Source organism: Lycorma delicatula, chromosome 2, assembly GCF_047948215.1.
Source record: "Lycorma delicatula isolate Av1 chromosome 2, ASM4794821v1, whole genome shotgun sequence".
Lineage (NCBI taxonomy): Eukaryota > Metazoa > Arthropoda > Insecta > Hemiptera > Fulgoridae > Lycorma > Lycorma delicatula.
In genome coordinates this window covers 27,244,634-27,269,930 of record NC_134456.1, presented here as the reverse complement: position 1 = coordinate 27,269,930, position 25,297 = coordinate 27,244,634, and the positions used below count along the sequence as shown (strand labels likewise).

Here is a 25,297-nt window from a genome sequence, read left to right as displayed (position 1 = left end):
TCTTGAGTTAGAAATCCGGTCTAATCGATAACAACGCAAAGAACCAAGAGAAAATTTAGTTGATCATGTCAACATTGTTTTTTTACATTTTATTTTTAACAGCTGATTAAAGCTTAATGCGTTTGTTTATAATAAAAGGTGAGGAGTGAATGTTTGATATGTAAGTTAAGTTAAAACAGTGTTTGGTTTTTGTGTAAAAGTTGAGTTTTCTGTATGAAATTAGGGAATAGATGCATGCAATTCTTTGTGTATGACTTTATTTATGTTATGATTACAAATTCGATTGATGAAAAGGTTATGTTTTTAAAACCCGGTTTTTTAATACTGCACAAAAAATAATTTTCAATAATGTTGTGTAATTGTTTTTTTCATTTGTAAAGAAAAAACAAAACATTTCATGCGTGGGTGGGGCCCAGGAGTTTATGAGAATATCTTTTCTTCCAAGAAACAGATTCTGAAAATAAAAGATTAAAACCTGAAGTCTTAATATGTGGAAAAATCCACATATTAAGATTCTTCAAATGATGAATATGATTTATATAGTATAGTTTTAAAAGACGAAGAAATTTGAGACATTATGAATTAGGTAATGCATGCAGGCTTAATTTGTGGAGGTGTTTCTTTTTTTGTTATAGGTTAAATTTCTAAAGTTAAAGTACTTCTCTAAAAAAAAAAAAAAAAAAAAAAAAAATTGAGCTAGCCAGCATTTCTTGTTAATAAATGACAAGCTTCCGTTTTTTTTATTTATGTAGCTCCCGAGGTGATTTTTTGTTGCTCCGGAGAAGAATGGGAAGGGGATTGGGGATACCTGGATTAGTAAAGGATTAATAAGACAAGAAATTAATTGAAAGCTGGAAGGAAGGAAGGTAAGTTTAAGATTGTAAAAACTTTCAGTAGGGATAAATAAGTATTGGTAAAACAGTTATTTATGTTGTCAGAAACAGCTAAGTTACTTATACAGGTGATGTCACCTGTAAAGTACCTGTGTGTCACCTAAATCTTTGTTCCTGTGTTCATAGAAACAAAAAATAAAAATGTAATAGACAAGTAGAAAAAATTGAAATACAGTATAATACATATGCATATATATATTATATTAAATTAATTTATTAATAATTGTAATTCATTAAATGTAAATAGTTAAAGTTTCATTCCTTCCAAGAAATATCTTTTAATAATTAAATTTGATCAACCTTAATAATTAAAAATATCAAAATGACTAAAATAACTTGGCTGAGCTTTTAAGCTATCTTGTAACTTACAATATAGTTTTTTAGTTTTGAATAGAGATTTTTCTTGCAGTACATGTAGTGTATATTGTGTATAGGTAGTAAGGCTATCTTTATAATATATAATATTGAGTAGTGGCCTTTCAATTGGAAAAAGTTTTTTTCCTACCATTCATCACAGCTTTATAAATGTATAAACTGGAAAATAAGTATAATTGATAAATGAAGAGTGCTCTGTACAAAGCTTAAGGAAAACCCTGTAACGCATATGTAAATTATTATTTTTATCAATTTAATGGTCCAAATTGCTTTTACGGAATTGCTCTTAAGGCTGCACTTGTTTTTGTTAGAATGATTTTTATTTTCTTCTTATAATGTTTAATCTTTTATTTGCTATCATTGCAATTAATTTACCATTTTAAAATAATCTTCTGTAAAACAATATGAAATTGTGGAATTTATCAATAACTGAGGAGATAGCAGTAACCTTTCTTTATGAACTTGGGGTCTGCCAGGTAGGAGGGTCTGTCACAATAACCATGAAATGAAATTGTACATTTTGGTATGAGGGTCCAGAGGATATTGCAATTTCCATAGCTGCCATACTAAAATAAACATATGAGTTGATAATTTGTTTGAAAATTGTCATTACAGCTGTTCATTAAACTTTATGGTTGCAGTGAAAAAATAACACCAGTGAAGTATGAACTTCAACTTTCTTGAACAAGGGGTATTCAATTTTAATTCAACAACTGATCAGTGCACTATATTTGATTTTGATGATATTTGGTGTATGATAATTATCCTCCTTGTAGCCAAAAAATATTTTTTTTATATTTAAAAAAATCTTTTTCTTGAGTAATAGACTAGTGTCTAACTTGCCAACAGATAAAAACACCCATTTTCATCACTTTTTCATGAGCTTTAGCAGTCTTATTTTGCATAGTACAGAGGGTCAAAAAAGACTTTTTGGAAAGAGTAAAGATGGATCTTCATCTTAGTGTACTCAAAATTCATTTTGTTATGTAAACAGATCTTGTAATGTATACTGAAGTTTTTTGTTTTTTCAAATTTTGGGCCCAAAATAAATAATGAAGAGCATAGAGTAACTGCCTGTTTTTTACCTTCTTACTCTTAGGTATTATTAGCACTTATAAAAAAAAAATTGGACTGATGCTGAGTGTCCTTCATTAAAAAAAATGGTCGCCAAATCATAAGATTTTGAAAATGTCTCATTTTTGGTGCCCAAAAATGACATGGGGGACAGATGGCAAAAGTGGCAAAAATATGAAATGTTTACTGCAGTAAGTACTTTTTATGTACTTTTAAACCATATAAAATTTATTTTGTTGCTCCAAGGGGTTGATGAGTAATGAAGCTATCAAAACCGCTAAAAACACCGTTCCTTCTAACCATAAACAACGTGTCCAAAAATACTGATGTATTCACATATAAAAATTACAGATTATTTTATTACAATTATAAAAATTACAATTAAATTCATTAGAATGAATAAATTGATAATAAATAGTCAATTACAAAATTATATATACTCAGTTACAGAGTGATAAATAATAATTATAAAATGATTAAACAGTCAAATACATTAAGTTGTTCAGTTCACTTTTACCTTATTTTACGCCTGCTAATTTAAGTTATGAATAATTTTGCACTTTTTGATAAAGAACTTAACTAACATAACTTAGTGCTCCTGCCATTTTTTTATTGAGTAGAACTGATAAGTTCTCATTCATCTTTGGTGTAATGTTGTGTCCTCTTCCAGTAGTTGATAGAATAAGTTACAAAGGCATGAGAATCTTTAAAATATTTTCCCATGTTTGATTATCCCTCAACAATTTCTTGAATGATCTGACTTGTTGGAACATAACTGTAAAAGGTTCTTATTTCTGGGACTATTGTGATTACCTGATAACAAGAACTGAGGTATTCATCAGTTTCTTGAGCATCTTTATTAGAGCGGAAAATAAATGTTATATTTTTAATATTGTCTTTGCAATAATTGTAAATTTCAGAAGGTGTAACAGTTTGATTGTTGACTGTCCTTTGAAGACTTGTTTTCACAGTCCTTTTTACAATTCCACCAATACCATCACATCGTCCTTTTCCATGGTATGAGGCAGAAAAATGCCATTCAGCTGCGATTTCAAAATCTTGATGATAGCAAAAATTTATGAATTTTTTTTAGTGTTTATAGTGTTTCTTCATATTCCCATGGCTGAGAAGTCATCAGAAAAAAAAATTGTTTAACTTGTGGAAACAGTGTTTTTACTTTATTTATAACTTGCTTTTGGAAGCAGAAGAATGATGTAGTATTGTGCTTAAGTACTCACTAATCACACAGTAACTTTGGCTTTGTAATTTTCCATCTTTTTTTAAATATAAGAGAAATGGATGTACTGTGGCATAAGTTTTTGAACAGTGATATGACTGGACTTCATCCTGTATTACAAAAGGAAAATTTATTTTGAGAGAAGTCTCCCATTACAATACATTCACCCTCCAACATGTTCTCCATTTAAACATTGAGGAAATTAGCTTGTTTCTTTGCAACAGATTGATGCCTTTTTAGATTATTTAAATTTTCAGTAAGTATGTCTAAGTACTCTTGAAATGGAAGAATTTGAGTAGTTAGTTCATAACAGTCAACAGAAATCCACTCTTTGAAAATAATTTCATAATCAGAATCATCCCAGCTGTCTTGCAGTAATCTTAGCAATTCATTAGTGCCTGGATATTTTTCACACTGTGACAGCATACATGTTTTATTTTCTATATCACATACTATGGTTTAAAGGAGAATTTTATGATCAAATTTCATTTTTAGAGCAGATAACATTTTGGTGGGTGACACACACATACACACACACTCAAACACAAATAGAGTGAGTAACTGACTCACTAGCCAGAACAGAAAATTTAGGTCTTAAATCAACAAATTTTAAAAAACCAATTTTTAAATTATGTTTTTCTTTGAAGGCTGTATACAATTCTATTAAGTTACATAAGATAAGCCATTTTTGAAAAGTAATTTTCTTCCCTTCACCTTGACGAGAAGACACAGTCCTTCTTGCCTGGCATCAATCAGCTGTGCTCATCATTCTGATAAAAATCTTGGACACATTTAGTAAAATCTTCATAAATTACATGACTGGGTTTCTTTTTGCCAATTTGTGGAAGATTTCCACTAGTTTTAACTGACTGTTTGGATTGACGGGCTAATTAGTGACTAACACTAAACTCATTTTGAATTTTTTGAATGCTCCAACTGCTTGGTAATAAATTTAAAATATTAACTTCCTCTTGGGTTGATGTAACTGTTTTCATTTTATCCTTTATTTCAATGATTAATTCTTCATATTCCCAACCTTTTTTTTCCTCCCCTTTCTGGAGCCGCTCATGTTTGGTAAAAGAGAGTGTCACACTGTAGGCATCGAAATGCAGAGTGTCCACTGCCTCATTACTTAGAGGGGACCCCCACATGCTTGGCGGGACCCCTAAGTGTTCAGCCGCAGACCTATCCACCCCGGCACCCTTCGACGTCTCATTTCTTGACGGGACTCTTCATAAATATATAGTATATCCATCACCTTCTTAACATAACTCTCAACTGCATTCCATTCTTTAACTCCTTTTACAATTATGCTTTGTGTGCCTTCTGGACGGAACATATCTTCCAAGCCTAACATATTTAACATCTCCCTGCGTTCTTCATGAAAGCGCGGATAAAAGAAAGTAACGTAGTTAGGAGTCTCTTCCTCATCGCAGTCAGGGCAGCGATTCATGTGGTCCAGGCCGTATTTATACAGATACACCCTGAAATCGCCATGACCCGCCAGAAACTGTGTTAAACTGTGTCCCAGCGAGCCATGGGTCTCCATGGCGACACCAACTCCCAATGTTGGTTATAAGGTGATGGTCCACCGACCTTTAGTGGCTCGGTCCCACCGTTCCTGCCAAGTGTCCATTAATTCTTCTGTTATCTGGGATGTTATGCGCTTTTTGTCTTAATGGCAGGGGCCTCTGCTCCCATAACCTCTTCTGCAAAATAACCAAATATATCGGCATTGCACCCGCCATTACTTCAGCTGTCTCCTTAGAGACTGTTGGGCTAAACGAATAGAATAAAATAATTCTAAACCTAAGCACAACCACTAAATAAAGGATTTCCTACCTATGTTATATACGCTGCTATGATTCGCAGACAACATCGTCTATGAACCGACTCTAGTCTTCCACGATATTTTATAAATCTCATTACATCAGCCCAATGCTCCGCCCCGTACATCATTATAGCATACGTCACTCTCGCTAATAATCTCTTCCGATGTATAGTCAGTCGGTTCATCAGTATTAGGTAGGAAGCCGGCTATTAATCTCGCAATTCTCTCGGCTCTATTAGCTGCCTTTACTGCTTGTGTGCTAAATCTTAACCTGGTATCTATCCATATGCCGAGATGCTTTATTGCCGGCCTCGACACTATTCTCCTATCTTCTAATGTTACTTTGAGGATCAGTCTCTTCTTAGCCGCGGAGATCGCTACCACCTTCGTCTTATTTGGAGCTAGTGTAAGTCCCACCCCTGCCATCCAATCTTTTATTGTCGTGTATGCTTCTTTTATTTTGCCAATGACCTCTCTCTTTGTATTCGCCTTGACGACCCCAAAGCGAGGTCGTCGGCATAACCTAACATCGTTACGTCCTGCGGAAGGGCAACTCGAAAAACACCATCGTAACTCAGGTTCCAGAGAGTCGGTCCACGTACCGACCCCTGAGACACTCCTCTATGAAGGTTCCACAGAACTGTTTCTCCTGATAGCCGACACTCAAGCCTGCGCCCCGATAAGTAGGAACGAACCATTCGTCGCAAATACAAAGACACTTTATATTACTCCAAGGCTTGCATTATGGCGACGTGAGAAATGCATCTCTCACGTCTAGAGTGACGGGCTGAAATTCCTCGCCGTTCCCCTCTTGCAGTTCTATCAACCACTTCACACACCGCCGCTACAGCATCGAGGGCGGACCTTCCCCTGTGAAAGCCGTACAAACTAGCAGAGAGTACGCCCACCTCCTCGACTGCCTGAGATATTCTGTTCTGGAGCATACGCTCCTGTATCTTACCCAGCGCATCTATCGTCGCCAGCGGCCGGTAAGAAGCGACGAAAGATGCACTGGGCAAGATACAGACCAATGGCCGGTAAGAAGAAGGGAGCGCCGAATCTCCCAGGTTTCGCGATAAGCCCCACCCGCTGGGGTTTCCATATCTCGGGGAATACGCCTTCTATGAGGCAACTGTTGTAAACCTCAAGAAAACCTCCGGTTCAGCCCGAACCGCCACCTTGATCACCGAATTCAGCAGCCGAACTCTGTGCCTTAGCCGGAGGTAATCATGTTGCTGCCTCCAAAAGTTGAGTTAAAGTGAAAGAAGGAGGGTTCTTCTGTTCACTCCTCTTATCAGTTCTAAGCTCCTCTTCTTCAGGAAAAAGCCCGTCTGTTATATTGCGGATCTCATGACATCCTGAGTAACAGGGACCCTAGGCCTTAAGGTCCTCCTTACCAGTGTGTTGTAAGGCCTACCCCATGGATCTATTTCTCTTCCAAGACCTCTTCTTAGCTTCCCTGATGAATCTAACAAAATCCTTCTTGCAGTGACGATATCTATCTGTAAAGATGTCTCTAAGGGCAGGGAGGTACGCCCACCTTAGTGTCACCGTAGCCTGTTTTGATGGTGGACCGCACATTTTCTGGCAGGTCCGAACCAGTAATCTCTTCAAGTTTATTTTTATCTATGTCTTCCGTTCTTATGTCGCATTCAAGATCCCGAATACGGAGTGCTGTTGCCATTTTTGTCCTCGTGTATACTGATACTTCTTTTAAGGTGCTAGTAACTGCCTGTTTAAATGCTCCAGCATTATTTTTATCCTCTTTTACTTTGATCTCCATTTGTTCTCTTGTATTTCTGCTTTATTAAGGACCATAACCCCGGTCCTGACGGTTTTCAGGAGATCAGTATATGAATCTGTGATCTTCTATACTACTGTCTCTGTTTGATAAGTAAGCTGATCTTGAGACTTCACAAGACTGAGGGGGATATACTGCCCAGAATGGTGATATAATAATTCTGCCCAATCATCCTCCCTTTACACTCTAATATTTTATGAGCGTAGGTAGCTCATCTATTGCTGTAAATTTCCACCTGCATTGGTCCTATTTTTCCATCATTATTTCTTCTTATTTTACTAAAGATGTTATGCAATGCCTGGGCAAGGTCGCTGCCATCGCAAGAATTCACATAAGCTATGTGGAATGCATTTCTTATCTTCGATCCCTACTCTGACAAGTTTCACGGCCTCCTTAGCGGCCGTGAATACATCCCCGAGGATGTATTCTTACATTCTTCTTAGTGGCCCTCCTGGATCTCCAAGGTGTTCAATAACCAAGCCACCTGCGGGTGTCTCATTGCAAGTACTTCAAGAAGCTTATCTTCATCTCTTACTAATATTAAAACTATGATGATGTTCGCCGCACAGTCCTTCCTCTCTGGCTGCCTGGTGTATGTATTTCAGTACGCCTTCACCAGACATTTTTCTTTATGAATTCTGCCATGTTTTTCCATTCTCAAAGCCATCCAGAATGGGACACCCAGTAGCAACAACAGTCTTGGAGGCCATCTTGATAGCTTCCACAATGGGGTGGAAAGGAAACCAACCACTTTTGTTCCATGGCCAGCTGTTCCAGCCATCTAACCACATCCCTTAAGTTGAGAGTGACATCCTCCTCCTCAGTGGAGGATTGCCTCGTCATGATCCTCTTTGCACCTTTCCTAGTCTCTGCTGTTGATCTGGGGAGTAAGCTCTCTGCCAATATCAGCAGGTGGTGCTCCAGTAACAGCCTAGCCAGGACCTCCATGTCCTCCCATCTGGGAGTCGTAGGCTCAAGAGGAACTACAGCTGCCTTTTCCAGCTCTCCCTGCAAAACGATGGGAAAAATCACCTTTATCTACTTTGTAGAGTTTGTACTTCAATAATGATAATTATCGAACACCTGTATACAAATACACAGTACGAATCAGAACACCTGTATCTTGCTAGTTAATAAAATTAATTATTAATTACACTGATAGACAAAAAAGAGTTTTTTTAATGTTTCTCAAAGTGTGATTCCATTTCTTGAATTGCTTTTTTGCGTACATTACAGATGTGTAAATACAATTTTTCTGTCGCCCTTAGTTTTAAATAAATTACTCTTCAAAAAAAATTAAGAGAAAGTATAATTAAAATCTGTAAAATTGATAATTTTTCATGCCCATTCCTGTGTTAGAATGATTTCGCTGATGCTTTTGTTTTATAAATAGTCTCAGGCACATCCTGAATTAATGTCCAACACTAATCGGTTAGCATGTTAGTATTCCATTTTCCTTTATAGTGGCTATCCATCAATGAAATGTCGGTAGAAACATTCACCATGTTTGTCACTTACGTCTCTGAGGTTGTCCGAGAAAAAATCTAGATGTGAGTGGAAGAAGTGTATTTTCAAAGACATATTACATCCCATAGCTCTGTGTGAAGTAAGAAGTTGATTAACAATATCGTGGTAATTGTCGGATTTTTGTTTGCTGCGAAAAATTTTACAAACGTCTTTAAATGAAGCCCAAGCTGCAGTTTCTACATTATATAACAATGACATTATATTACATTACCTTTGACCAACTCTCTTATTTGAGGACCAACAAATATTCCTTCTTTAATTTTTCCTTCACTTACATTTAGAAATTTTTGCCTGATGTACAAAAATCCGGGACTATACTTTATTGCTTTTACAAAATGTTTCATTAGGCTTAGCTTAATATAGAGGGTGGTAAAAATATTTTTTTTTTAGTTCAACTAAGGGTTCATGAATAATATTTTTTACATTTGGAGTTAAGTTGTCTCATTTCTTCCACTCTTTGGTAACATAATGTTTATCCCTTGCTTGGCTGTCCTATTAGCAAAGAAAATACATGTGCTTAGTATAGCCTAACTGCATGCCTAATAAAATAGCTATAACTTTCAAATCGCCACATAAGTTCCAGCTATGTTTTTATAATTTATTTTTTCAAGAACGTCTTTCATCACATTGTATGTATCTTTCAAATTAATACCATAAGCGATTGATATCGAAGGATATTTGTTACCATTGTGTAGTAAAGTAGTAGAACCACTTTTAAACTATACTTGAATGAATGTATGAAAAGCGCCAGTCCTCAGGTTTATGAACTTGTCCTAAGTGCAACATAAGCTCATCAATATTTGTGTAATAAACCAAATAATTTTCTTCAATAAACTACTGAAAAAGTTCTTTTTGTCGGCTTCGAAAGCCCAAAATTTTTGTGTTCTTTTGAAGTAAATCCCAACCTTGCAGTCTTGATCCTAAAGTTCAGCTTGGGTTTTTGATAAATTTAAATCCCTAACCAAGTCATTTAATTCGCCTTGTGATGTAAGATAAATGTTATTGGAAGATAATTCAAAATCAAAGTCATTGTTGTCTTCTTCATCACTGCTTTTGAAATATACATTCACAGGTGGCTCAGGGACCGGAATAATTTCAGTGTTAGGTACAGGCCTGTGATTGCAGATTGCAATGAAGGATATTTTACAGTATGTTTAGATTTTTTAGAAATTCCGGATACACTTGTTAAACAAAAGTAACAATCGGGTGGTTACATGATCCTTTGGTTCATGCCAAACCATTGGTACACCAAATGGCAAAGTGTTCCGTTTATCTTTCAGCCATCCTCTTAAATATCCAGAGCAATTAGTGCATACTATATGAGCAGCCCATGCCTTATCCTGATCACCTATTTTACGCTGAAAGTAAAAATGATATGCTTTTTTAATTAAAGGTGTAGTATGATATGATTTAATTCATTGTCTAGTATTGTTTATTTGTAGCATACAAATGACGTTAACAAAGTTTAACAATAAAAAATGAGACAAAATACAATATAGGAGCTTAAAATGCTTTCTACATGTTAAAAAAATGATAAAATCCTTTAATTAAAATTAAAAAATTTTTCAAAAATGGTGGGTGATAGAAAGATTCTGAGTTCATATCAGCATCAAAAATCAGATTAAAATCATGTATTGCATGTTAGGAAACAAAAATTATGTTTATCAGTGTTATTTATTCCACAATGTAATCACTACTGATAACAATAACCCGATAACCCTTACCGATACTGATAACGATCATCCCAGTTTGTAATCAAGTGAACAAAAATGTATCCACTAACCCGCACTAACATGTAGCAGTCAGACAATTATATATCTTATTGCCAGTGATAATACAGTGGCTTAAACAAAAAAAATTAATACAAAGTGTCCATCTTCCAAAAATCAATCTTTAAAAATTCTTCAGATAAATTCCACCAACTGATGCATAATGTCCAAATCAGATAATTAAATCACGGAACCAATTAATACAAGAAAAAGCCCAGATCACACCAAAAACACATCTGTACTCACCAGATCCTCTAACTCAACTTCATATTCCATACCTAAATCAGTATAATTTTGTGGTACTAAATTGGTTTCTTCTGTAGAAATATTTAAATCGAAGGAATCTTTTAATTTACTGGTAACTGACTCGGCAATTTTTATAACTTCATTTTTTAAATTGTTTCCTTTGCGCTGCTCAATAATTTTTGAACCTTAACAGGGGAAATGTCAAGTGCCAAACAAGCTTTATTCATCAACTTGATTATAACACATTGAGGCTCAAATATCCTGACATTCCGGTTTGCTTTCTGTATTATTTTGTGATTTTTATATTTTGTTTAAGCATTCTTGTACACAGTTTTCTGCCTAGAATTAATTTTAAATTTGGATTGCTTGTTGAAAATGTCAAAGATATTTCTTGAAGAGATTTCTTAGCTTGTTTATTGTGACAGCTAAATGGGTCAGAGCAATATTTCCCATTAATATGAAAATTTTTATAAAAATATACAGTTTTATGAAAAGTACAGATATTTTTTATTTCAGTACATCCACTTCTTAAAAATATCAATGTTATTTGCTGTTCAGTAAACTCTAAATATTGTGCAATACTTAAGATCTACTGTAAGTCAATTTGTGACATACCGTTTAAGTGTGAATACCAATTGAACACTCCTTAATCCATTTTTATAAAATGCAAGGGTTCTTACAATAACAATACAGTTAGCATAAATTATAAAACTACCAATTGAACCTTACTTTGTCTTATCCCAGTTTCTCTACAGGTAAAGTAAAAATTTCTCTAATTAATAAAATTAAAAATAAAAGATATCGTATAAAAGAGAAGTTCATTGTAAATAAAATTACTTTATAAAGAATTGTACATTACCTAACCACAGTATTAACACTAGCAACATACAACATATCACACTGAAATCAAAACAGTACTGAATCTTCTACAATGTTTACATTCATGATTATGCAAACATTCATGTCCATGCATGTCTATTCACTTTCATGTTTAAACATGAGTTTGTATGTATAAGTTATACTTTAAGTAACAAATTATGTAGAATATAAGCTATATATCAAAACATTTTGTATAGTAGGCCTACATTATTATCTGAAAAAATACATGCTGTGAATTTTTTGGTTACATTGTTAACGGTTAGAAGGAACAGTGTTTTTAGTGGTTTTGATGGCTTCATTATTCATCAACTCCTTGGAGCAACAAAATAAATTTTATATGGTTTTAAAGTACATAAAAAGTACTTAATGGTGTAAACATTTCAGATTTTTGCCACCTGTCTCACATGTGGTTTTTTGAGGCCCAAAAATGAGACATTTTCAAAATCTTACAATTTTGAAGGACACTCGGTAACAGTCCATTTTCTTTTTCTTTTTTTTTTTAATAAGTACTACTAGTACCTAAGAGTTAAAAGGCAAAAAACAGGCTTGTTACCCTAAGCTCTTCATTATTTATTTTTGGCCCAAATTTTGAAAAAAACAGCAATTCGCAAACGTAACTTCAGTAAACATTACAAGATTTGGTTATGTAACAAAATGAATTTTGAGTACACTAAGATGTGAAGTTCCACACTTAATCTTTACAAAAAGCACTTTTTGACCACTGTATGATGTAAAATAAGAATGCTACAGTTCATAAAAAAATTGATGAAAATGGCAGTTTTTATCTGTTGGCAAGTTAAAAACTAGACCCACCGGGTTGGTCTAGTGGTTAACGCGTCTTCCCAAATCAGCTGATTTGGAAGTCGAGAGTTACAGTGCTCAAGTCCTAGTAAAGCCAGTTATTTTTACATGGATTTGAATGCTAGATCGTGGATACCGGTGTTCTTTGGTGATTGGGTTTCAATTAACCACACATTTCCGGAATGGTCAAACTGAGAATGTACAAGACTACACTTCATTTACACTCATACATATCATCCTCTGAAGAATTATCTAAACAGTAGTTACCAGAGGCTAAAAAGGAAAAAGAAAGAAGTCTGTTACTGAACAAAAAATTTTTAAAAAATTAAAAAAGTATTTTTTGGCTGCTACAAGGTGGGTAGTTATCATATACCAAATATCATAAAAATCAAAAATAGTGGTGCATAAAAGTTTTGAAAAGTTATTGAATTAAAATGGAATATCCCCCAATTATACTTGTTTGGAATAACTACATGTTGAATATTGAATATTAATTATATCATTTTGTTTATAATAATGTTATATCTGTAAAACGAATAATAATATAAATTATGTTTTAGTATAATCTGAAGCAGTAGATGTTAGTTAATTATAAGTATGGGTTACAAGCATCTATTACAGCTGTTTTTTTTTTTTTTTGCGTTGTTTTATGTAGTATTGTTATACCTTTTTTCTATGGCGTTTGCCACGTTTTGTTGTACAATAAATTATCTCTTTTGAATTAATCAACTCTTTTTAAACAATCTGTGCGATTATTTACAGTTTATGGACCCAGTTTTATGTTGACAACAATATTTTTTGTTATTATGAAAAATAAAAAAAGTAAAAATCTGTTTACTCAAAACTTTGTTAAAGTTATTAAGTGCGAAGAGGTTACACATATATCGAACCTTAGTGCAAATAAATATTAAAAGTTAATCTCAAAAAAAAAAAACAGTTATGGATAAAGAAAGGGAGCTTATGAGAATTATCAAATTACAAGATGCTGAAAATTAGGATTTATGGATATAAATTATTTTAAACACAGTGATATAATTAATATACAATATTCAACACTATTCTATTTATACATAATATTATTTTAAACTTTCTCATTGTAATGTAAATAAATAAACATTTGTAATATATTTAAAGTTCTGATACAGACTGATTGTTCAGAGATAAATAAACATGAATCTCACATTGATGCTAATGCTTATGGCACTGATACGCTATATACTTGTCATCAAAGATTTTTTTCATAAAAATTGTACTATTGTAATGTCAGTTCTCGATCATTTTAATATAAAAACTGCACATAAAGAAGAAAAATTTTGTGATGCATGTACCATTATAAAGGCTCATTGACGGCCTTTTCCAAAAATAGAATCTGCTATTAGTAGGATAGGTGAGATTGCTCATGCTGACCTGCCCAAGAAAATCTGTCCATGCTAGTCCAATTCAAAAAAAATCCTTGTGAGGTGCCAGGTATATATTGCTACTAAAGTATGATTAGTCCCACTTTAGGAAAGTGTACTTTCTTGCCAATAAGTATGAAGTTAGTAGTTGCATAGAAGAATTTGTTAACATGGTAGAAAAATATTGCTCTGGAGACATAAAGTATTTCAGAACTGACAACAGCCTTGCATTAGTAAATAATGAAGTTTCACAATCTTGAAGAAACATGGTGTTCAACATCAACGCATAGTGGCTTATTGCCCAGAGCAAAACAGATCTGCAGAAGAGAGAATATAACCATCATTGAAGCAACTCGTACAATTCTACTTGAAAGGAAATTCAAACTGGTGAACTGTGTTGTATATTTATTGAATGCCACAAGTTCAAGAAGTTCAAGTTCAATCAAGGGAAATTTTGGAATCTGGCATGGATGAAGAGCAGCAATAAAAGATTACATATTTTTGGTAAAGAAGTTTATACTCATATTCCAAAAATCAGAAGAAAAAAAATAGATCTGAAATCAGAATATGGATATTTCTTAGTTTTTGATGAAAGTCATAAGGGCACAGAATTTGGTTTCCAGAATCTGATAAAGTTTTTGTTAGATGAGACGTGATTTTTACAAAGAGAGCTGGACCAATGAAAAATGACAAACAAAGTAATAACAATTCAATTTTTTATTTACCGGATAAGAATAATGATAATAATATTGTAATTCTGCTGAATCCGCAGCTACTAAAAATGGAAGTGGCTATCCACCTGATGGAAAAGAAAAAGATGATGATGAAACAATAGAACAGCAGCAGCATTCACCTATATCAGTAAATAATAACAAAACTATAAATAATCAAGAAGTGAGTATAAGAAGGCTAAGAAATCCCTTACTCATCAAGCCACCGAAATGGTTTCAAAATTTAATTCTTGTAGCTGAAGGCTGGGAACCATTGAATTATTAAGAAGCCACAAATGATAATATATCTGAAAGGATACAAGCTGTGCAAAATGAAATGGATTCAATGTATAAAAACAAAATTTTGAAACTTGTGCAACCACCCAAGGAAGTTAATATATTAGACACATTGGGTGTATAAGCTCAAGAAAGATAGTTAAAACAATATTTTACAATACAAAGCAAGAAATTTGACATCAAAACTGCATTATCTATGTGTGTATATATATATGGTTCAGCCAGAAGGATTCTCAGATAATTCTGGTCAAGTCTGCAAGTTATTATGTAATTTATATGGACTCAAACAAGCATCCAGAAATTGGAATCAAAATTTACTAAAACCCTTCAAGATTTCAGTTTGAGACTTACAAATAGTGATACATGTATCTTTACTGACTCACCTGATGAAGATAGAATCATTGTTGCAATACATATCGATGATGGTTTACTGTTAGCTAAAAATCAAAGTGATGCTGATGGACTTCCACACAAATTACGCTAAGAATTTGAAGTTACTGAAGATCATTCAGGAATGTATCTTGGATTACAAATCCAAAAAGAAAAGGATGGTACTCTCTCGCTCCATCAAGCAATTAATGCTAAGTTCTAGATAAATTTAATATGCATATTATCAACTCAGTGTATATACCTGGAAAACCAAATCATGAAATGAGTGCTACATACATTTAAATTACGTACATTTAAATAATAAAAAGAAGAAAATGCTATATAGAGAAGCAATAAATTGTTTGCTTTATCTATCAAATGGTACACATCCAGACATAACTTTGCCATCAACAAAGCAAGTTGTCATATGGAAAACCTCACCAAAATACATAGGAATGCTGTAAAAAGAATACTCGAGTAAGTTAAAGGTACTGTGAATTACAGTTTAAAGTTCAAAAACGGTAACAATTCAAGCATAAAAGCATTTAGTGATGCTGATTCTGGTGGTGAAGCTGAAACTAGAAAATCAGCATTTGTATATTTGTTAAAACTAGGATCAAATGTGCTTACATGGCATTCTCAGCGTCAATCTACAGTTGTCCTGTCGACATCAGATGCTGAATATATTGCAGCAAGTGAAACTGTCAAAGAAATTGTTTGGATACATCAACTGCTAATAGACCTGCATTTTGTACATCTCAGTATCAAACTTTATATAGACAATATGAGTGCAATGAAATCATCAAAGGCAGTGGATATCTTAAAGGTGCAAAACATATAGAAATTAAGTTTCATCATATCAGAGAGAGATACATAGGAAAATTATCCAAGTTAGAATATGTCAACTCAAAATATCGAGAAAACATTAGAACTGTTGGATAAAATAACTATTAAAAGTTAAAAAGCACTTATACTACTGAAATAGGCAAAGCAAGATAGAGAAGGCATTCTCAGCCAAATGTAGATTACAGTGTAAACAATTAGTGTCACTGTGGAGCTCCTCATGCAGAAATAACAGTCAAGAGGAGGTTATTGTCTGTCGCTTGTGAATAGGGGACACCAGGCTCACTCATGGATATCCGATGAATGAAACAGATGCACCAGATTGTGCTCGTCGTGACTGCCAACTAACAGTGCACCACATCCTTGTGGATTGTATCTTATGCGGCATTGCATCACAAGTTTAAACTAGGGGCTAACAATTTTTTTTTACAAAAAATGTATCATGTCCGGGTGATGATAACGTGAACATTTTTTTCACCCAGATAAACCAAAATAAAAAAAACAATCAGCAGCTTATGATCTTTATTTCTGGGTAAACTTCATCACTCTCAACTGAAGGTTTCACAACACTTGGAATGTCAAAGGGTTTCTTGGAAATTGAAGACTATGAAATAAGGTAATAATGTCAACAGCTGCAACCTTATCTAATGAACTGTTTTCTATAGATCAGAGATAAACAATGCTGAGTACAGTTTTACTTCATGTTGGAATTTATTAGTAGCTAACGATCACGACAGTAAATGCCAACAGCTCTTAAACAAAGTGATCAAAAATAAAGTTTTTTTAAAATTGAACCAGTTTAAAAGTTGCACAGAACAAAAAAATATTTGTATTTCTTTTTTAATTCTTGTCTTTATGAAGTGGACACCAAATTAAAAATAAACAACTTGATAACCTTTGATTGATGCTGACTTCATAAATTGAAGTTTGAAAAGAAAAGTTAATATTAGTTTAGTTGTTTTTAGTGCGTTTTTTTATACTGTTTTATTTAAAATTTGTTTTGCCTATAAAAAAATTAGTAAAGGAAAGTAAAAACTACTTAAAAACATACATAAAAACTACTTATGTATGTGAGCCATCAAAGTTTTGTACAGAAGACTTTGAACATCAGAATGACATCATTATCTATAATCTGAAGTAAGGCTTGAATATGCATAAAAAATGAATGAAGAATTTTTTTTATTGAAGTTTGCAATTAAAAAACCAAAAAATTGGATATTGTTAAACAAAGCATTATAAATTTAAAAAAAATTGGAGTGGACACCAGATAACTTACTTGTACACCTATTAGATTACATATACAAATTTTTTTTAAATGAAAATTACATAAAATTTTATTTCACTAATAACTTCTGATTTTTTTTTTCATATTTTTTACTTCCTTGTATGAAGTAAAGGAAATATTGTGATCGGGAAAAATTTTGGTTTTCAGATTTCAATGGAAATATCCATTTTGACTAGTTTTGGTGTGACATCTGTATGTACATATGTTTTCTTGCATAACTCAAAAATTATTAGTCGTAGAATGTTGAAACTTTGAATTTAAGACTTGTAAGATCTGGTTGTGCACCTTCCCTTTTGATTGTAATAGACTTTACCAAATATGTCCAAAAAAGCCCAAATCCAAAAAATTTGGATTTTGGACTTAACTGCAGTAATAAGCTCTCATGAGAGCTCTTCAACGATATCATAAGTTTTACTTATTTACATTGGTTCGAGAATTATAGCCAAATAAAATTTTAATTAATGAAATATTTGGATCTTTCAAGGGAAGGCACATTGCTTCGAATCCAACTTCATTTTAATTTTTTTTTTTTTTTTTTAATTTAAATATGTTGATTTAGTAATAATTATTAATCTCCAACTGAAAAAAATCAGAAGTTATTAGTGAAATAAAATTTTACGTACTTTTCATTTTAATTCAAAAATTTCTACAGAGAGGTTAATACACTGGGGAACAAAAAAAATATTTTTTTTTGTCTTGGGAAGAAAAATATGTGATTCTGATAGTATATTTTCTCCTTAATTCAAATATGATATTGGTTTTTCCCTATCATGCAAGGTTTCTGAGAGACTTGGATTTATAATTTCAGGCATTTTAATATTTTCTGAATTCTTAACTACACAATATTCAAATATTTGACCCATCTAAAAAGTAAAAAATGATGATTTTCTGCTATATTTCACCTGTGGAGTATCCCTTTTTATGGTCCAATAATAATCGGCCAGCTTATTAGGATTCCATTTGCCTTGATACCTCTTTTCCATAACTGAAATATGATGAAAATGTTCCCTGTGTTTGTCGCTCACTGTCCCAAGATTTTCTGGGAAAAAATCTAGGTGTGAGTGCAGGAAGTGTACTTTTAAGGACATATTACAACCCAAATTTTTATAAGATGTTATAAGATCATCGACAATATCACAGTAATTTTCTGCCTTTTGATTTCCCAAAAACCACTTGAGTAACATTTTTGAATGCTTGCCAAGTTACTTTCTCCAGTGAATTCAATAGTTCCTCATACTTTTGATCATGCATTAGTGATTCTATTTGTGGACTCACAAATATTCCTTTTTTTATTTTGCATCACTATTTTTAGGAAACTTCTGTTTTAAATACATGAAATCAGGAGTATTGTCCATGGCCTTGACAAAATTCTTCATTAATCCTAGTTTGATATGTAACTGCAGTAGATAAACATTTTTAGGATTACGCAATGGTTCATGTTTCACATTTTTCTGTTCAGGAATGAGTGATTTGCGTTTAGGCCATTCTTTTCTAATAAAATGGGTTTTTCTGTCCCTACTATCCCATTCACTCAAAAAACAACTGTTCTGTGTGAAACCAAGCTGCAGACCAAGAATAAGTGTAATTACTTTCAAATCACCACAAATATTACATATATATGCAGTGTATGAACACACTGCATACACGCAGTGCTTTTCGAATATAAATATGAAGTTTCCCTATGTTTCTTTCAAACTAGCAGAGTGAGCCACAGTTACTGATGGAAATGTATTGCTATTATGGAAAAGCACAGCTTTTAAACTAACTTTAGAGGGGAGAAGAAATATCATTACAAAACACTAAGCCATTTTCTTCAGAAAAATAGTCTTTAAATGCAGAATGATGATTACGATAAGTATATATCTTTGTATTCTTATGAAAAAGATTACATCCCTTTAGCCAGGAAGTAAGCATTTCAGACTGTTTTTTGGATAACTTTGAATCTTGTATGAGATCGTTTTTTCTTGAGTCAGTAAATGAGGCTCAGATGAACTGCTTTGTTTAAAAGTTGTATCATCAGAATTTGTTTCTTTTTCTTCCTTACTTCCATCAGACTCTGAGCTCTCATCATCTAATATCATATGTTCTGGAGGCTTTGGGTGTGAGCAATTCTTCGCAGTGTAGAACTGATCTCATTGCAGATTGCAAGTTAGGGTACACCGCTGTATGTTTTGATTTTGATGTAATCCCTTTAATGCTTGTTAAGCAGAAATAACAATCAGAAGAGTGATCTTTGGGTTCGCTCCAAATCATAGGGATAGCAAATGGGATGTAGCATGTGCCATTTTTCCCTGCAATGAAAAGCTTAGAACACAATAAACAACAGATATTCAGGATCCAGGCCCTTGTTTGGTCTCCGACTTTGCACCCAAAATAAAGTTAATAACACTTTTCTACTAATGGAGTAAGGTTTCGTCTTTGGGACTTGAGTGTCACTTCACCACATACATAATGGATGATTATGATATATAATAGGATGATTTAAACAAACTCTAGGCATTTTGTAACTAATGACTAATTAAAAGAAATAAAGTTGTATGTATGTAATACACAATAATTCAGACACGCAAAGCACTCACAATGATGTGTTTACTGGTTCACTATTATCTCGCTGCTGGCATTGTTCTGATGAATGTGTGCTATACTAGATCGTGTTTGAACCTGTACAACAGTAGCAATGCTACCCTTTGAGTTAGCTCATTTGGTTCTATCATATTTACAATGCTCTTTACTTGACAATGGACAAATGGCTGAAAATACATTTAAAATATTTAAATATATATTTAAAAATATATAAATATTTAAAATAACAAAAAAAACTGTGGGTGATGGAGAAATTCCAAATACATATTTGAAAACAGGATAAAAAACTGCATTAAAGTACACCTATTGCTACTCTTGAGACAAAGATCATTTTGACCATTGTAATTATTAATAAATCAATATATTTAAATTTAAAAAAAGTTTTAAAAAAAATACATGTATGAAGTTGGATTCGAACTGATGTGTGCATGGTTACGAATCCGACACATTCTCATTTACACTACATAACTACTTGAGCGATGTGAAATAGAATTAATGTATAAACTAATATAAAATATTGATACTGCACCACAAAAAATGTAACATGTGGTGTCCACCACAATGCAGTTGTGTAACTTATCACTTTATTAAAGAATTGTTGGATCATATCTCACTTTCAAATGAAATAAGTTTAAATTAAGTGCAGCAAAACATGTGTATATGTAATTTAATAGGCGTATAAGGAAGTCACATGTGATGTCCAAATCAGATTTTTTCTTTTATTGTTATTATTGAAATATTTAATTAATTTTACAATTAACTGTTAAAAGAAAATTTACAATGATGGGCTAATAATTATTAATAAATCAATATATTAATTAAAATAAAAGGAATGAAGTCTGATTCAAATCGATATGCCTTTCCCTTGCCAAGATCCAAATATTTTGTTAATTAAAATTTTATTTGGCTATTACTCTGGAACCAATGAAAATAAGTACCACTTATGAAATATCATTGAAAAGTTGTCATGAGGGCTTATTACTCCAGTTAAGAAAAAGTCCTAAATCCAAATTTCTTTTTTTGATTTTGGGTTTTTTTGGTCAAGTTGATTGCAGTTAAAAGGGGAGGTGCACAACTAGATGTTACAAACAGTCCAGAATCCAAAATTTCAACATACTATGGCTAATTGTTTTTGAGTTATGCAAGATACATACATACATATGTACAGACATCATGGCGAAACTAGTCAAAATGGATTCATGGATGGTCAAAGTGGATATTTCCGTTGAAATCTGAAAACCAGAGTTTTTTGTGATTACAATACTTCCTTTATTACATACAAGGAAGTAAAAATAATAATAATTTTGTGTAGTTAGTAGTATATTACTTATTCCTTGTTATTGTTTTTTTAATGCTTAATGTGTTATTTATTTTCAAGTGTAAAATAAATTTGTAATTAAGGGGAAGACCTTTGATTGTAAGAACCTAGATCCTCCTTATAGACTACTGGTACCCATTCACTATTTCCGCTGTTGAATAATTAGATATCAGATCTCATCCTGAAACAGTTAATTTGAATGGGAGAACATATAAAATAGTATTTAGTAAACATTAGTCTCAAAGTTTCTGTACTTTTGATGGGCATCAAAATTGGATTTTGACCAGGAATTGGGGCATTTGAACTCGAAAAAGTCTTTTATGAAACCTGCCCAGAAAATTACAGTTTACTTAAATCAGAGGTGAGGAATGTGGATGTGTGACTTTTTTTACATTTACATAACCTAGATTAGTTTGTGTTTATATTTGAATAGAATATTTCAAAACTTATCACACTGATATTTTAATCTATGTGATTTAATTGCAGGTAGGCTGTTCCATTAATTATGAGTAATTTATTCTAAATATACTACAAAAACAATGTCGAGGAAACGTAAAGTAAATTTTAAGGAGTTTGAATATAGAAATGGTAAAGATTTAGAAGAAAGAAGAGATTACTTTGCAGAATTGAAGGATGATTGTTCTATTAAACATAGGAAAGAGGGAGTTTCAAGTATTGATGATTTCTCAAGTTCTGAAACATTGATTTCAGAAAGTATATATAATGCTACTAGTAATAAAGATGATATTAATATTGTTGATGATCTAAATGTAAGTAATGATTTATTATTTATTAATCCAGAATCAAGTAATTGCGAGTATATTCTTTCAGAAAATGATATATTAAACTTAGTGACTGAAAATGTGAATTTTTGTAATGAGTCTGATTCTTTATGCAGTTATGGTAATGATACCGAGATTTTATTTGGTCATTCTTTTGAATATTCTGGTTGTAACAATTTGGATTCCATAATAACTAACGTTCCTCAAAATTCAGCTCGATGCGACACACTGACAGGTGTTTCTAATAATGGAACCGCTTTTGTTGCAGAAAATTTAGAAAATATTGTGCCAAATTTATGTGCATCTGCGAACAGCGAAACAAATGTTAATTCTTCTTTTGAAAATGAAAGTGTTCAAGTTCAATATGAACACAGTAGTAAAAATGAAATCGTCAGTAATAATACTAAGGAACCTGAGAAAGAGATTTATTCAAATAAGTCATATCAAAATCCATTTAATAATTTTACATCTGCAGAAAATAATATGCTTAATGAATTTCTTCAATTTAAAGAATCTCAAATTGTAAATGACAGTATCAACAATGAAAAAACTGCTGTTGATAACAAACACCATACGTTAATAAATAATTTGGTAAATGTTTGTGGGAATAATTCAAAAGAAAAACTGAAGATTTTTCCTTTAAGATATTTTAAATCTAATATTGTATTACCACAAATACTTTCAAAACAGTCACTTCCATCAGCTACTGTGAACAAAATTGTACCGCTACAAAAATGTTTAAATTTGAAAAATCTTAATCCAGTAAAACTTAATGTAAAAAAATCACAGTTGTTGAATAATGAAATAAAGAAAATTCAAAGCGCTAGGGATGTGCCTTTAATTAGATATGAGGACTACATTAAATTACAAAATAAAAGAAAGCTCACACAAATTTTAAAAAAGCCTGCGATATTAAGGTTAGATAAAGCAGATAAGTCTGTTCAAACAATCAGTAAATGTATATTTTATTCTAATATTCTTGACAAAAATAAAAATAAATCTGATGTTTTAATAAATAACAATGATACGATAAAGAAATGTGATATTGAATGTACACTCCCACCTCCATTAGACAGGATAAAAAAACCAGAGCCTTTTAATAAATTATTATTGTTCACATTTGCTGTAAATATAAGAACATCTTTGAGTTCTGTTTTAACTCAGGAAGATTTTGTTAATAATAATGAAAAGATTAGTTATTATACAGGAATTCCACAATATTCATATTTTATGGCGTTATTAAATTGTTTGAATTTACCACATAATAATACTATATCTCCTTTCCAAATGCTATTATTAACATTAATGAAAATACGTCTCAATTTAGATTGGACTGATTTGGCATATAGATTTGGTCGAAGTGTACAAGTTGCTAAAGATACTTTTGGAATTACTGTGTTTATTCTAAAAAAATGTTTATCTCATTTAGTCGGTTGGCCTATGCAAGATTTTAATATTGACAATTATTCTCCTAGAACCAGAAGAAACTTATATGTATATAGCATCAAAATAAATAATCGATTTAAAGGCAATGAAAATATTAATAAAAGGATATTTATATGTTTATCAACTCTAAAGCATCCGATACATTTTGTTTCAGAACCAATATCAGAGGAATATAACAACAGATTAGATTTACTTGAGATCAGTGGTATTGTAAATGGTCTTGTCCAAAAAGATGTTATTATTTTTGATAGGAATTTGGATTTTATGGTGCCTGGTGAAAATCAGTGTACTGTTCTTTCTGTCTTATCTAAATCTCGTGATTCATTTTGTAATCGACCGTATGATAACAGTATAGAAAATGATGTCAATAAAATGAAGAGAACTGTTAGTGAAATTAATAAGTATAAATTTTTATTTGAAAACATTGACTGTGAATGGGTACATGCAGCTTGTAACGAGTATAATTTATTCACTGATGTTGTGAAAGTTGTTTGTGGATTGGTAAATCTTTGTGATATACTTCCATTTAGTAATTGTATGATCAAAAAAATTATTTCTGAAAGGAAGAATATTAAAATAATGGTTACATAATAAATTTGCACTTTATTTTATTTAAGGTACTGTGATTATAATGCAGTCATTTGGATACTTACAGATAACACAAAGTTGTTATCTGATACTATTCATAGAATCAGATACTTTAGTAATTATTTTTGTTTTCAGAAACTTATTGTTTAAACTAATGTATTTCCAACCTAGATATAATTGATAGTAACAAGATATTCAGTTTTTTTTTTTTTTTATATATACTCATATGCAACAGAAAAAACACATTATAGCTTAAAGCGCAACTTAAGATTCCTATTAACTAATGCAGCATAACCAAATTAAAAATAAGTGGATGTTTAAAAAATTAATATATCATGGCATTTTCAAATAAGTGATTTATTTATTTATTTACTAGTCATTCTTTTATGTTTGAAATGATAAAAATTATAAAATAAAAATGTGTTACCTGACGTTATATTCTTTTTAAGTCATTCTAGTGACATTGTCTTCTATAAGTCTTCTACCCATTAGATAAGTTTTGGTTAAAAAAAAAACAGGAGATTTTTGTACTGTACAACAGGAAAAAAAAATCCTATTGTACAAATTTCTGTTCATTTTCTTGGTTGTGCCAAAAAAATCCAGTCATTATGGAATAAAAAATATATAAAAAACCACTTTCATATTAAATGCTCTGAAAAGTAGAAAACAAGAAATATGTCCAAAAGTTTTGAAACACCACTCTTAAGTTAAATGCACTAAAAGGTAAAATATAATTTTAGGATGGTATCTCAGAATGGATTTGACAATAAGCTTTGATGGTGATATGTAAGATTATGTGAAAGTCATAGCTTCAAATTAAAAATTTGATGCTTTTATCAATTTTTTCGTATGCATGATGAATGGCCTAAAGAGTGGGGAGCTCACGTCAAAGTGCAAATCTTTGCTTCCCACTCTTTATCCAGTTCTTATATCTGAAGCCCCGCCAAAGATCTCACACGGCTCACTGCTACATAGGCCTGAACAGGTCTGGTTCTAGATCAGTCACAGTGAAATTTACTGTACTGCCTTGCATCTTGTGTATAATAGCAGCCCAAGATAATAGAAACAGAAGGATTCTTCGCTTTATTGTACCATAACTAGCGCATGCATTGAAAGTCTTCTCCATAGGCTTTATCTGATGTTCTCCAATTCCATCAAAGTTGACTTTCACCGATACTGGTTTACTGTCTTTATATAATTGTGTTCTTGTGAACGCTGGCCAGTTAATGATTGATTTAACCTATGG

The 25,297-nt window shown here is 32.2% G+C and overlaps 1 protein-coding gene across 5 annotated transcripts; it reads left to right on the top strand.

Moving 5' to 3' along the window:
* The first annotated feature begins 48 nt into the window (after positions 1-48).
* Positions 49-24,079, top strand: LOC142320590 (uncharacterized). 5 transcript variants are annotated; one of them, XM_075358559.1, is made up of 3 exons: positions 49-138; positions 753-866; positions 21,722-24,079. In XM_075358559.1, exon 3 carries the CDS (start codon positions 21,775-21,777, stop codon positions 24,052-24,054), a length of 2,280 nt encoding a protein of 759 aa, XP_075214674.1. In that variant the 5' UTR covers positions 49-138; positions 753-866; positions 21,722-21,774; the 3' UTR covers positions 24,055-24,079. The 5 variants fall into 5 exon arrangements, with proteins under 5 accessions (XP_075214674.1, XP_075214677.1, XP_075214676.1 ...); XM_075358560.1 differs by having other exon boundaries at positions 138-160; XM_075358562.1 differs by lacking the exon at positions 753-866 and having other exon boundaries at positions 54-138.
* Positions 24,080-25,297: the final 1,218 nt, after the last annotated feature.